Below are 14,620 nucleotides of genomic sequence, written 5' to 3' on the forward strand. Positions count from 1 at the left end.
TTCTGAACCAAGTAACCTAAGGCACAGCTCTTTCCCTTCTGCTGTCTTCATCCTAGGGAGAACACTGAATGAAAAAACAAAGTTATTTCTAGTAAAAGAAAGAGGTCACATACATAAGTTCATACCACAGCTGTACAACAAGGTACAAACTAACAGAAAACCATATCTTGCACGTGGACTTGAACCTGCTTCCAGACCAGACTCTTCTTTCTTTACAGAACAGACAAATTAGACTTGATTTGATTTCATGGAGTTTAAATATGGGTCAGCTTCTTAACCTGCTTTGAAGAAAACCAAGCCAAACCTTGAATGCATTTGTATATTACACACTGATCATATTAACACATCTTTAAACTGGGGTGAAAGATAATTTGAAACAATGTTTACAGTGCTGATCCCCAAAAATCATGGCTAAATTCAACCATCCAAGTAAAAGTCTGAGAATATTATTTCAAATCCCATTTTGACTTTAGTTTGTACTACTATATGTGATTATTCTACTATATAATCACTCTTCACTTAGGCTAAATTAGGACATAACTGCTGTTTAATTGGGAAAGAAGCAGAGCACAGGTACCCAGGAGGCTCAGACTGTTTCCCGATTTACAAAGCCATTCCTAGCGCTGTGTTACATTACACCATGATCCAGGCTTACACTGTGCAGTGAAGAAATTCTACACAAGCCCACAATACAACACCTCCCTTTACCCCCTCTCCCTCTGCACCTGCAATCCAGGATCAAGGCCCTAACTTCAGCAAGAACAATTCTGCACTGTATGACTTCTAGGAAGAACAGTTCTACATATTGGCCAATGAAGTTTTTGTTTCTCCTGTAATGCAGGAGAATGACAGGAAATGATCTCTCAGATAGGCACATATGTATTACAAGGATCACAGCATTATTGTTTTATTGTTTGCACAATGGTAAGTTGCACATATGGACAAACAGTACACATTTAGAATTAGTTTCACAAATTAATACATTATAAGAGTCCAGTGGTTTAACATATTAACTATTAAAAAAGCAGTAACAAAGAAATACAAACATTACAGTTTTGACTGCAGCCCAGGAAAAGTTTAAAAACAGGTTGAAATCAAAATAAACCATAAGCTTTATTCTTCTCTGACATTAAAAAAACACATATCCCTTCCTAAGAGACTGCTCACAAAGATGCAACAACATACAAGTACAAAAGTGAAGAATTCTGTGCTCAGTTTCCCTTAATTTTATCAGATTAAGTGACAAACCAAACATTTGTCAAAGAGCAATCCCTGCTGAATGCAAACACTTCCAAAACATACAAAATTATAGTAATACTTTAACAATAAAAAGCCAATGACAAAACCTCTACATAAAATCAACTTGGCTGCAAAGTTTCATGCTCACACATCAACCTAGTATCATTATTTGCAAAGAATCAATTGATTTGTTATTTCCTTCTTAAGATATTTTCCTGGATATTCCTAGTGCACACCAAATTGGAGATGCAGAACAACAAGCTATGATGTTACAGTATATAAGATTCATAAACTACTGCTGCAATAGCTTTAACCTTCAAATGACATAATTTTCCTCTGTTTTTGAACAGCTAGTTACTGTACTACACCTTTTTCAAAAGCAGATGCCCAACTGCTTTCAAGGCAGGGCTGAAGAGAAGCTCATGAAGCAACTTGGGTTTGTAACACTTAATTTTGGTTTTCAATAGGACAGTGCATCTTAGCTCTCTCACATTCAGGGAAAAGCTCATCCAGCCTGACAACTCCTGTTTGCACACAGACCTTGTGGCATCCTGAGCTTTCAGCTGAAATCCGGCAGTGCCCTACTCTCCAGCTCAGGAGAAAAACAAAATCCAACAGTTTGGGAACATTACCTATGAAATGGTGTGTCAAAATCCCAGATTCTTCTTTAGCGTTGGCTGCTAAATGGGCCACGAAAAAGGTTAAAAAAACCAAAGCAAAACCAAAACAGCTACTAACCACTATCTACCAAACTTTATGAAATAGTAAACATTGTATTTCAGCTGGTTTTAAACAACAAGACACAGGAGCAATGATGACACAGCCTGGGACCCCCCATTTGTAATTTCTAGGAACATCTGGATATGGGACCACAGGACAACATGGAGAAACAGAACACACAAAGAAAAGGAAATCTGTCTATGGGGGAAGGTATGCACATGTGTTTTATACATATATATATATACACATACATACACACAGATGTGTGCACTGTACTGTATATATTTACATCCATATACACAAAAACACCCTGAAGTAGATTTAAAGGCCATATCCAGGAACAGAAGATATGAACTCTAGTATTTGTACTAGAATATATTTTATCTGTACAAAAAAAACAAATATGCATATATTCATATGGTATAAAGCTTATTAACAAAAAATATTCTGCTACTAACATTAGGTTAAATAGATGATTTTACAAGATTCTTTAATAATAATGCAGTATAGAACATTTCTAAAACTAGGGCCCAAAATAAAAATACATAAACAGGTTTCTATTCACAAGAAAATAGCTGTTCAATATGATTTCACTAGGGAAAAGTAGCAAAATTTTTATAAATCTCCTGGGATGCAATTTAATTAATCAATCTACAAAAATAGACTTTTCAGATGAAGAAAGTTGATGCGCTTCCCCCTCCCTAAAAGGGGTGCCTATCTTTTCCCTCGCTTGTTTCCTGCTGGAGGTTTCTTCAGCTGAAGAAGTTGCCCTCCTGTCCCAAAGCCTGCAGATGCAGGATTAGACACCCCGAACGTCAGGCCAGCTGATGCTGTGATGCCAGGATTGCTGAAGTTAAACCCAGATGTAGTCGAGCTCCCAAAGCCTTATGGGGGAGGGAAAAATATTTTAAAACATCAGTTATATCAGGATTGTAAATTCAATCTCCTTGAAGTTTTTACCACCAGCCACTTTATTACCAGCAGCTATAACACTTTATACCAATGGAGATCAACAATGGTAAATCACATTGCTAGAGCACTTGGACTTGCCACGGCAACTTGGATAATGCAGCTCTAACAGAGACCACCTCAGTGAATGCCAACAATCATAACCTAAACCACAAGTCTATGATACCATTACTCATACAAGAGTAGCCCACAAAAGTCCCACTGAAATCATACAAGAGAAGAACCACAAGTCCTCAACTTCTCAGCAAAAACATGTGGTGCACTCCTAAGGTGGGAGGAAGGGCAGCAGGTACAGGGGGACCATGGACCACTCCACTCACAGCAGGGAAATGGCAAAGCTGGAGTTGGGGTGCTCAGTCTTCTTCTTACACGCGTGGCACACATCACAGCTAACACGTAAGGCAGAAAAGGCTCAAAAAATCCTTGCCAGACTTGCCAGTTTGTATTTGAAAACACCCCTTATGACAAACCAAAACCAGCACTAGAAACAAAGCTTTGGAAAAACTGCATGACTGGCTGAGCAAATTGTGCTATTTTAACTCCTCTACCCTCTTCTATCAAGGTAAACAAACCGAACATATGCAGCTGTGAAACCAGGTCAGCTGGAAAAAGCCCCCTACAGTTTCCAGCAACAGTAATACTAACTCATTTCACTTTCTGTTATACATTTGTATCAATTATGCATCATCAACTTAGATAATAATTGCAACTATTAGAGAATGCTAGAAAACATCTCAAAGATTACTTTAAGAAGCAGAACTTCATAACTTCACTTTTTGTTGTCTCAAGAGACCACAAAATAATAAGTAAGACATGAGCAAGTTCAGATTTTAACAAAGAACTTCATACAAGTTGTATATGAAAACCTGCAAACAATTAAGATAATAAGAAAAATGAGACTGGTTCACAATCAAGAAAGGTATATTCTCAATATGCATTACTTTATATTGCTTCATTAGTTCTCTAGTGGGCAGTTGAAACAATCCTTTGGTCACATCAGTATCTTCAACTCAATGCATAAAATATTTCTGGAGTACAGAAACAAAAGCCCAACTGGTGGTCTGATCAGAATCCTAAAGTAGCTCTCACAAGCCTGATGTCTTCTGTTCTCTCAGTTGTTACTGACACTCTGCATTAAGAAATACTTCAAAATATGACATGAAACTCTTCCTCCTGCAATGTCTGGACTTGGGTTGCACACATCATCTTGTCAAGAAAATTCCTTATGAACATTCCAGTAACTCACAGTCCCACAGCATGCAGTTGCCTGCACAGAGCTCATTGTCGGTGTAATGGCTGTACAGATCTGCAGTGTGACTAATGAGAGTGACTGATAGTGGTCATTTGGGTCTTGTCTAAATTATACGGGCTAATTTGTCCCTCATCCTAGGATGTAAGGATTGAAACACATGCAATTGTTACTCCATTTCCCTGATAACTCTGAATCCCAGCTAAGATTGATCAGGGAGTCTCATGAATGAAAAAAAGTTACCTTTCTACTTCATGTATGTGAGATAACAGGCAAGCATTGCTTCCCACAGAAAACATCATGAATGCCATTCATAATAAAGCTGCATGTGACCTGTAGTGTCAGGAGTTCGGTAGGCAAGAGTAAAGCGTTCACCAATTACCTCCACCTTGCTGCTTCTAGATGCAGGGATTATTTTGAAGCATGCAGGGAAGGCAGGCTACAGTTTACTTGAATAATATTACAGTAAGAGATGCATAAAATATGGGATGGAAGACTGAGAACATGCTTGTTAATTTAGATACAGCTTGGAAAGTAATAGCTGTTATGCTAGCAGCGACATTAAGGGCAGCCATCAAAGTATACAAAGGCAGATATGAAATTCATATGTATGGTTTTCTCCTGTCATGGCAACATAACAAGGCCAAGGCACCAAGTTTCATCAGAAGTAAACCAAACTCTAAAGCTGAACACTCAAATGAAAAATCTTCAAGATAAAAAACTTAAACAAGATACACATTGAGTCCTATTTCTGTTGCAAGAAAAGACGATCAGTCACAGAATAGGTCAGTTTAGATGGAAGACTCACAGTCTTGAACCACAGGTATAATGTGATCAACAATGTCTCTGCTGATATTAGTATTATTTATGTGTGAACAGTGATTTTCAGGAATTAAATGACAACCTGCCCTTCAAGGACACAGTTTCACATCTCCCCAAACAGTGTTATGATCACACTTTATTCACTGGGTTTGTGCATCTATGCTTCTGTCAGCCCTTTAGCACGGTAAGCCAAAGGTGAGTAACACCCCACAACAGCATTTTTTGGGTAATTTTAATACTACAGGGAGAAACAGCAGTTCATCAGATGGCAATCCATTCCTGCTTTCATCTCCCATGCCACAATGGGTGCTCTAGATCAAAAAGTGTTTCAAGAACAGCTTTGACTGATTTATTACAGCCTCTCTATCTAAAAGCTGCTCATAGATTATATTAAGGTCAGTTTTTCAGCAGTATGAGTCCATACAGCCATGAACCCACTTATTATCTCCTATCTAGTTTACTGAGGCTGCAATTCTTCAATAAAAATAAGTCTCCAACAGGAGTTTTCAACTCAGATCTTTGAAGTATATTTACAATATACTTTGTTTTCACAAAAATTGTGTTTGAACACTCGCCTTCCTCTTAGCATTTTATTAAATTGTTAAATAAATTTAATGGTGATTTTTTCCTTTTCCCATTGCTTGGAGAGTCTGATGTCCTTTACAATAGCTCACTAACATGAGCCTTTTGGTTGCCATTAAATGAATAAGAGTAGCAATTAAATGGGACTTGTTTTGGAGTCAGCTTTCTGGAGTGTCTCTCTGTGTTTCAAGAGGGACACCTGATTCACTGTTCCATCTCACATCTGTGTCCACTAAAGAAAATGCAAGCACACTGAAGCTGCTATGCTCTTCATCTGCTGATGAACACAACAACCATTCCTGGACCAAGCCAAATTTACTATTAGAAGATGCTCAAAGACTATCAGAGGACTCAGAATTTTTTCCTCAAACACAAAGTGAAATGGAGAAGAGCAGTAACACCACTACAAATATTTTTGCATCTTTTAAAGCAATTAAACCTAACTTATAAAAATCAAACTCCTGACAGAACTAATTTGGGGATCTATAATTATAGTTCTAAGATAAGATCTAACTTATCAAAAATCCGTGGAGGAGAGCTGGGGCAGCCTAAGCAGCTTGGAACAGTGTGTGCTGGAACACACACTTACCTAGTGTTCCCAGACACATTTGTCTGGGAAAATACTTAACTGCTCATATCTAAGATAAACCCAAGCAGCAACAACAGTGAATTCCATAACCCATATTCACACCACTTTCTTAGCTTTTTCAAAGAAATAGATTCAGAAACAAGATGCAACCATTATATTGTAAGATAAACCAGAGTATGCTTTCAAGATCCTGTAAATGATACCTAAGAAACAGGACACAACAAATTTGAAAGAAGTAAATATAACCTAGCTAGCCTCAGGTATCATTCAAACCAATTTATACACATTTATACACCCTCAATAAAATTAAAGATCATACACAATCCGGGTGCTATATGACATAAGGTTTTGGATAGAGAAGGTAAAAGTGTGTTTTTGGACTCCCAAATTTTTAATAGCAGTTTCTATTTCATAACCCGTCTAGATAAGGATTTCATGACCACTTAATTTTCAAAGCAAAAAATTACAGAAATTACATTTCACTTGGTTTTATTCAGCTACTTTCTGTAGCTGAGACTCTTTCTGAGGTAACTGACAATCTTAATTTTATTGGATGCAATCCCTTCATTTGCAAAAGAGACTGATGGCTGACTCCATGACAAAGTCTGGTTTGAGGGAAATGGTATCTAAATTGCCTCTGCACACCACCAACGTAGCTAAGACAGACTTGTTATTTATTTTGGCTTGATACTTATTTAGTGATGGACAACTGATCCATACAAGTAGTTTTGTAATTCTACTTTTAGTATGTTAAAAACTAAACTATTAACTTTGTAATCCAGCAGCTTTAAATGCTGCAATATTATTTAATACGGACTCAGGAAAAACAGGCTACAAGATAAAACCATAAGCAGTGTAAGTTTCCAATTGTTTCTCATGTTAAGAGCTAAGTAAAAGAAGGCTAATGCTTGGACACCAGATACTGTAAAGAGTTCCATAAAGAACCTACTAGGTTGTTAATATTCATGAATGTTACACAGCCAACCCAGTGAGCCATTTCCACCTTATAATGCAAAGCCTAAATAACTTTACAGGCCTAGCAACTCATTACTAACTAAGGAGAATCCAGAATACAAATCATAGCACTTCCTAGTAAATACCAGCAAAATGCTCTTTTCTTTTAATAGCAGTTGATCAAACATTTTTCTTGAGACATGATCCTCCTTCAATGTGCCATTGAAGAAAGACTTCAAGACAGACTATAGAAGCTATTTGCTTAGTAATAACTTAGTAAGCTACTATTCCTATTTAAACGGTAAATAGAAGTGCCAGCTATATTTCAGACTTTGAGTTAAGGCACAATAGCATCCATATTTTATCACCCCCCAAAAAAACAAAACCAAAATAGCTCAATGAGTACTGTGTAGTTCAATTGCCACGGAAATGTTTTCAATGTAGTTAATATAATGAATTATAAATATATACAGAGATACAATACATACAAATCACTATCCAGAGTAAGCACATATATTTTTAAGAAAACCTCTGGGCTTCCAGAAAATAATTTTAACCTTATTAGTAAATATAGTAAGTCAAATTACTAGTATATTTGTGACTAATTTATGCACGAATTTCAATCAGTAACTCATACCATGCATTCAAGTGACAACTGCTCTTCTCTGTATGAGGCTGTATCTGACCTCCTGCTTCCACTCTTAGCTAGGACAGACACCATGAAATGGGAAACATTAATGCTCAGTCAATACTGTCTACATAGGAGACCTTCAACAGAACCCAGAAACTGATCTGAAAATGTGTCTCTACAAGTAAATAGTTATGTTAATAGTGATATACACATGCAACTTCAAACAATCAAATTCTTTGAGTGAGTGCAGCAGTTTGATTATAAAACTTGCTTTAAGATAAATTTGATTTTTGAATTCAAAAGAAACAAACCAACCTGCACTTAGACTTCCTGATGGTTTACTTGTAGTTCCAAACCCAAATGATGATGCTCCTGTGGCACTACTTCCAAAGGCAGAGCTACTTCCAAATCCTAGTAGAATAATAGTAAAGACATACAACAAGAAAAAATTACAGACACAGCAATTAAAGACACATAGGTTTTAGGTGAATACTCTAAACCCAAACATAATTCTAAGCATTATTTGTAAAAAAATACTCCTAAGATTATTGTCTGAAGAGTATTTATCCTTGACACAGCATTGTTTTAAGAAAACAGTGCAAATTGGAAAGTATTGAGAAAAATACTACCTTCAAAATCCAAAACTGAGTAAAGAAAAAATTATAAAAACAGGTGGTGTGAACTCTCAGAGTTTAAAAACTATCTATTGAATTGCCATTAAACTGGCAGGAAATGGTAACCAAATGAGCCAAAACGAAGAAATTTCAGATATAAGCTACATGACTTATTACAGAAAGCCACAATCTTCATCTACAACTCTAGAAAAAAGAAATATGCTTAAAACAGAGTAAAAGCATTTTCTTCAGTTTACACTTGGCTAATTTTAGAGCAGTTCCCTTCCCAGGTTATTAGGAATCAGCTTTATCTAGGAAACTAAAAAATAGTTTAAATACAGAATAGAAACAAATTTCACAATATTTAATGTGAAAACTCACCATTAAAGGGCAGCCTTAAATGTACGGCTGTGACAAAATTTAATTCTGTTGATTTTGCAACTGAAATTCATATTTCATAATACAAATTTTTTTAAGGTTTTAAATTGTGTTAATATGAGGTCACTCTGAAGAAAAACTAAATTGAAACTTGAAATACAGGCCAGACAATAGGAACTAGAATACTGTATAGAATACTGCATAGAATACTGTATAGAATAAGAATACTGTATACTCTGATTTTGGCTGTCTCAGGTTTTCAAAAAGAAAATAGTACTTGTATTCATGTTTGAGGAAATCATGCTCCCATCTTCAGTTTCAAGTGAGGAAAAATCCTTTTATTTACTGCAAACTGAGCATTTGCCATTCCTTTACAGAAATATTTTTGAGATTTTAAAACCAGTAAGGACTGAACACACTATCTGGAGCAGTATTCTCAAGTTTTCTAAGATTTTAAAATCAAATGAAGGGTAGGTAATGACAAGTATCATCTCCATGTAAGACAGTTCATTTAAATTACACACTTTTTTGTCTTTTCTAAGTTGAAATCCATAACCAATGATCAGGCAAGTTGTCTGCAAATATTTAACAAAGCATAGGATCTATGCTAATAATTTATACACTTAAATGTAAAAGCCTCTGTTTATCACTGTCAACGTAAACTGAACATTAATCAAGGAAAGAGAGGAAATTTCCCCAATTAAAATAGAACTTCCAGAGTATACACAAGAAACTGTCCTGTTCAAAAACCCAAATCCCTAGGATTAAAATCCCAAACAAACTTAAGCAATCATTCAGCCAATTTGTTTCCAAGAACACACCTACAGGCTATTTTGCAGGTATGTGTTTATTCTTCTACATTTGCTTCTACCAGAGAGTCTTATGGATTTGTTAAGACATTTTGCAAATTAATGATGCAAACAAATACCTTCCTAGGCAGAGAGCTAGGAAAAAAAAGAGAATACAAGTCAGGATTTTGGACAAAACTAAAAGCAATTGGAATGTTCATTTATTTACATATGTAAGACTGGTGAGCAATCTTTAGTCTACAACCTTTTCAGCAGAAATGGAAGAATTTTGTTTGGTTTGTTTTTTTAAGGCATTTAAAACATTGCAGGAAAAACTGGTAATTCTAAAGTAATTTCCTTTTAGCACATTATTTTCACTTTCTCCTTGTTTAGGTATATAGATTTTCTTTTATCTGAAAACACTTAAAATCTGATGAGACGGGACATTGGTAGATAGAAAGGTATTTCAAGATGATTATTAAAGGTAAAGCTCATGTAATGTCCAGGTCACATCATCTTCCCAACACTGAGTGACACTTAATTATTTTCAATACATTACAACACTGACTCATGTTCAGCTCAAAGGTAAAATGTAGGAATGGGGACTGAGGCTGCAGAGAAGGGAGGATGTAACAAGAAAAGCCACGTTATGCTTGCACTCAGCAGATGTAACAATTTTCTTTGCAGATCTTATAAAAGCTCCAGAAAACATTAGTATCTGTAGGAACCCCAACGTATATAGACAGGAAAGTTACACGCCCATTAGATTCTGCTACTCACTTAAATTCTATCTGTAGCTCTAGTGCTGAGAACATATTACATGTAAAATAAAAAGTCTACATTAACTTGGAATTTATTTTTTTTAATATTGCCTACTTTTTCACAGTCATGTGTCCTCCTGGAATACAGTCGCCACCAGCACTATTAACATTTTGGTAAGTATTTTTCCCTCACTTTCACGTGTTGCTTTTTCAGCTGGGGGAGAGAATTTTTTCCCCATCTCAGCACTCAGGCACAGAGTGAGTGCTAAAGCAAATAGATTTCAGGATCACAAAATGGCAGTAACTTTTTAACACTTATTCTCATCTTAATACAAGCAGAAATAGGTCCCTATAGTTAAAAGGTGAAAAACTCCCATGGATTATCTACAATGTGATCTAATGTCTCAGGTGCTTAACTTTCATATAGGTAATATTCAGTCAAGCTGTAGTTCTAACACACATGATGTCCTTCCCTAGCTTTCAGAGCACAACTGCTCTGTGATTACCTAATCCTGTTTATCTTGGGGTTTCACTACAATGGCTTAGCCCTAGCAACTCCTCCTGCTAGGCAGGAAGAAGCCTGGAAAGCACAGACCTGCCAAACTGTAAGGTCTTTCCCTGACACAGATCATCCTCTTAGTGGAGTGCAAGGTTTGCAAGAGATTCAGCTGTGCGGTATAATAATTCAATGAAAGATGAGAAAAGTTAAAGTGTACCTCCAAGGCTTGAAGAACCTAAGCCACTTGATTGCAAGCCAGTGCCAATACCTGAGCCGAATGGCGTTCCAAAACTAACTCCCAGAGATGGCTGTGGCCCTGGTACAAAAAAAATGAGAACAAACTTGCCTTACTCTTTGGCAGTAAAGAGGTCCTTTATTTACTTATTCAAGTATTTGATAATGTGAACATCATTGCTTTCAACAAACCCCATTAAGAACCCAGATTTTACCTCATCAAAATTTCTCATTTAACTGTCTGCCTCTACATTCACTTACCAAAAATCTAATACTGATTGCAGTAAGGTGAAACTAACCAAAACTAATAACATAAAAACATAATTTAGTATTTTTAAAAGTTACCCAGTCTCACCTTAAGCTTTAAAATGTTAATCAAAACCTTGAGAGAACTCATAGGTAACAACATTTTGCCACCTGTATTAATGGAATCAGAGTAAGGGAGAACTTTCAAATTAGAAACATAAGAACTGATACTAATGTAACTAAAACTGTATTACCTAAAATTAATTTAATAAATAGGAGTCTTCAAAACTACTCAAGTATACCATCCAAATTTAAACAGAACACTAAGATAAAAAAACAAGACAATGACTTTATTTTATTAAATTTATTGTTCATTTTTAAGCAAGTCAATTACACAGTAACATGACAATTCATTTTTTCCACACAAGTGATAACTGAGTTCTGTTAAGCTCTGCTACATAACACCATTCAATAAGGTAAACTAGTCAAACCACCTGTTTAAATAACCATTTACAAAAGGCACAGTTCTGTGTACCTTAATGAATTAGATACATTCAAAATTTCAGAGTTTGTTCCATAATTTAAAAAAGTTGACAGTACTTTCCCTGCATATCCACTTAAGATGCAGGACTGTCAATAAACAATTTCAGTCTGCCAAGATGAAATTTACAGTCTCAGTTCCTTTTTTTATTTTACCTTAACCCTGGGGAATAAAGAATCAACTTGCTAGCCCATCACTAACACATTTTAAAATAATTAATTCTGATAAATAATTAATATATTTTGACAGTTTTCACAGTACAATCTTCTATTCCTGTCTTTTTCAAACAGTTTTCAGTGCACTATTTAAAAAGTTTAACCATTAAAGATAAAATACAGTGCCAAACTCTTAATCCACAGACATCCACACCTCTGCTCAAGATGGCCTTCTCCATCTTTGAGCATACTTGACATCCTGGTTCTGTGAAAGTGATGATTTATTCAAATATTACTATAAAGCTCAGATGACTTTGACCTTTTCCCTAAATCATTATGACATCTGGGCTATTTCAATTCAAAATTTCCCATTACAAATATTTATATAGTTTTAAAACGTGAATATTTCAAGCTCTTAAAAATAATTTCAGTATTTCAAGATTTAAATGGAAAATCATTTTGAATCAAGTGAAAGGCACTGTATGTTGAAAAGTAACAACTTTTGCTAGGAACACAAAATTCTTACGTGATCCAAGCTGAATAACATCTGTATACACCAAGTAGTGTTAAAACTAAATTTTTAGGCCAACTAATGTCGTTAGCCTTCAGACTCTGCTTAGCAGGGAATAGTTGGAAAACCCAAGCTATTTCTTCCATTTGAAAAAAAGTATATCAGATGTTGCAATTACAAATTTCCACAGATTTCAAACTAAAGTTGTTTACATCCAGTTTAAATACTGATACATCTACCTAGCAGCTCTTAAAAAATAAGAAAAATGACAAAAACCCAAAAGCCCCTACACAAGTCAGTGAGCTAATTAACTGAAAGAACCCCAAAACACATATCCAGTTCCTTCTCAAGTACACAGGTTTCTATCTCAGCAGGAGGCACTGTTAGTGGAAGACCTTATAAACAAAACACTACAGTCCTCCAGGCCAAGCTTTTTACCAAATGCAACATGCTTTTTTTAGAGCCAGTATAAAACATTATACTAAAACACCTCAGATCATATAAAACAGGATCTTATGCCTTAGGCTAACAAACTTTTTATTGAGCAACAGCATATGATATTTGTTGATTTTGTACCATAATGTTCTGAAGGTATCATCACTGCTTATAGTTCTTGTAAGTAAACATAATTTTCAACCGCAAAAGACTAGTAAGACTCCTTGAAGCCAAGAGTATTAGCAAGAAAAAAATGGCACTTCCGGGTATTACAGGTACAAGACAAATTCTTTATAACAAAGTGTTTTAACATTTTAGAACTTGATGTATTTGCCCTGTAGAGCACTTCAGTTTAATGAATAGGACTCATTACAGAGAGCCAGACAGGTCAGACAGATTTCCGACTGATGTTCTGCAATTTTTTAAAATTACAGCTGGTCTAAACAGTGAGTAAATTTAGCATTACAATTTAGATCTGATTGTGACACAGTCATACACTGGTTCATTTTAACCAAAGTCAATATCAAACCACATAATACGAAGTTTAAGTGCTATAAAATTTGAGTATCCTTTCCAATTAGAACTTCAGTCTCACAATGAGTTAAGTCAAAACAAAGTGTGCTAACAGCTTCATAATGCTTTGACTAATTTTGTACTTCACCAGTAAAGGAAAGAGTGAGTTTCTTAGGGGGTTATTTCTATATGACAAAAGGTGAGCCTAAAGAAAAGCCTTTCTTTAAGACAGTTTAGTCTTACCCAAAAAACATCAGTTGCAGCCTCATGCATTTACAGGTCTCGGTGCACTAGGCTTTAATTTCCTTTGAAATCTTATATTGTGATCCCATCAACATAAATAGGTAGATTAGCCACTATCATTGTAACTTCCACGCTGTTCAAGATTGCTCAGGGAGGGTGCAGGTGAGGCAGTGTTTAAAATTTCATCTGCTACTGCAGAAAATCATGACCAGCCTCACTGCTAGCAAAAAGCTGTGCTCAGAATGAAAGTGCCAAACGAAGGAGAAAAGTTGTGTACAGCCTTAACTTGACCATAATTTCAATAATTCTAGCTTAAAAAACTGCACAAAAATTGTGCTTTAATGTGCACACCACAGTCCTGATGTTGTGATTACCCATCCCAGGTGAGCAGTGGAGTGCATTTTTGCTCCCTTTTTTTCATATGGCCAGGACTCACTGGCTTTATTGATTTCAGTAGAAGCCAGAAAGGTCTGGGCATACAGAGAGAACACAGGGTGCATATCTACACCCAGGAACTGGGAAAACATTCCCTGATCCCACAGCTTAGATGTAGCTACAAAACTTTTGATTTCTGAAAGAAATGTAAAATAAATTATTATTTATCTTTTTTCAGAGAAAGAACAGTAACTAACTCTAAGTTAATCTTACTAAATACTTAACATTGTAAACATCAAATATTTTTTAAAAGAGACTAAGCATCCTGATCCCTCAGTACTAGAGTATTATATATTACATTTTTCATCAAGAACTTTATAAAGGCCAGATTAATTTTCTTGTTTAATTCTCATTTTCAAAAACAGCAATAGCAGATCAGGTATTACACAGACATCTCTTACCCCTCCCTTTATATACACCTCTTTTCAGAGCCTTTTTTCTCAGAACCTTTTCCCATCCCTCATCTATCCCACCCTTCAAGATCCAGATCTTGCAAAGAAATATGTATGATT

The 14,620-nt window shown here is 35.6% G+C and overlaps 1 protein-coding gene across 2 annotated transcripts in view; it reads right to left on the reverse strand.

Annotated features, from left to right (window-relative positions):
• Window positions 1-891: 891 nt before the first annotated feature.
• NUP58 (nucleoporin 58) overlaps window positions 892-14,620 on the reverse strand; it is a 36,174-nt gene continuing 22,445 nt past the window's right edge. For both annotated transcript variants that reach the window (XM_064717116.1, XM_064717112.1), the window contains exons 14-16: window positions 11,013-11,111; window positions 8,071-8,166; window positions 892-2,843 (exon numbers count right to left, since the gene is read on the reverse strand). In XM_064717116.1, the coding sequence (XP_064573186.1) occupies window positions 2,674-2,843; window positions 8,071-8,166; window positions 11,013-11,111 (365 nt within the window). In that variant the 3' untranslated portion in view covers window positions 892-2,673. The remainder of the gene's footprint in view (window positions 2,844-8,070; window positions 8,167-11,012; window positions 11,112-14,620) is intronic.

Source organism: Zonotrichia leucophrys, chromosome 1 (assembly GCF_028769735.1).
Source record: "Zonotrichia leucophrys gambelii isolate GWCS_2022_RI chromosome 1, RI_Zleu_2.0, whole genome shotgun sequence".
NCBI classification, from domain to species: Eukaryota; Metazoa; Chordata; class Aves; order Passeriformes; family Passerellidae; genus Zonotrichia; species Zonotrichia leucophrys.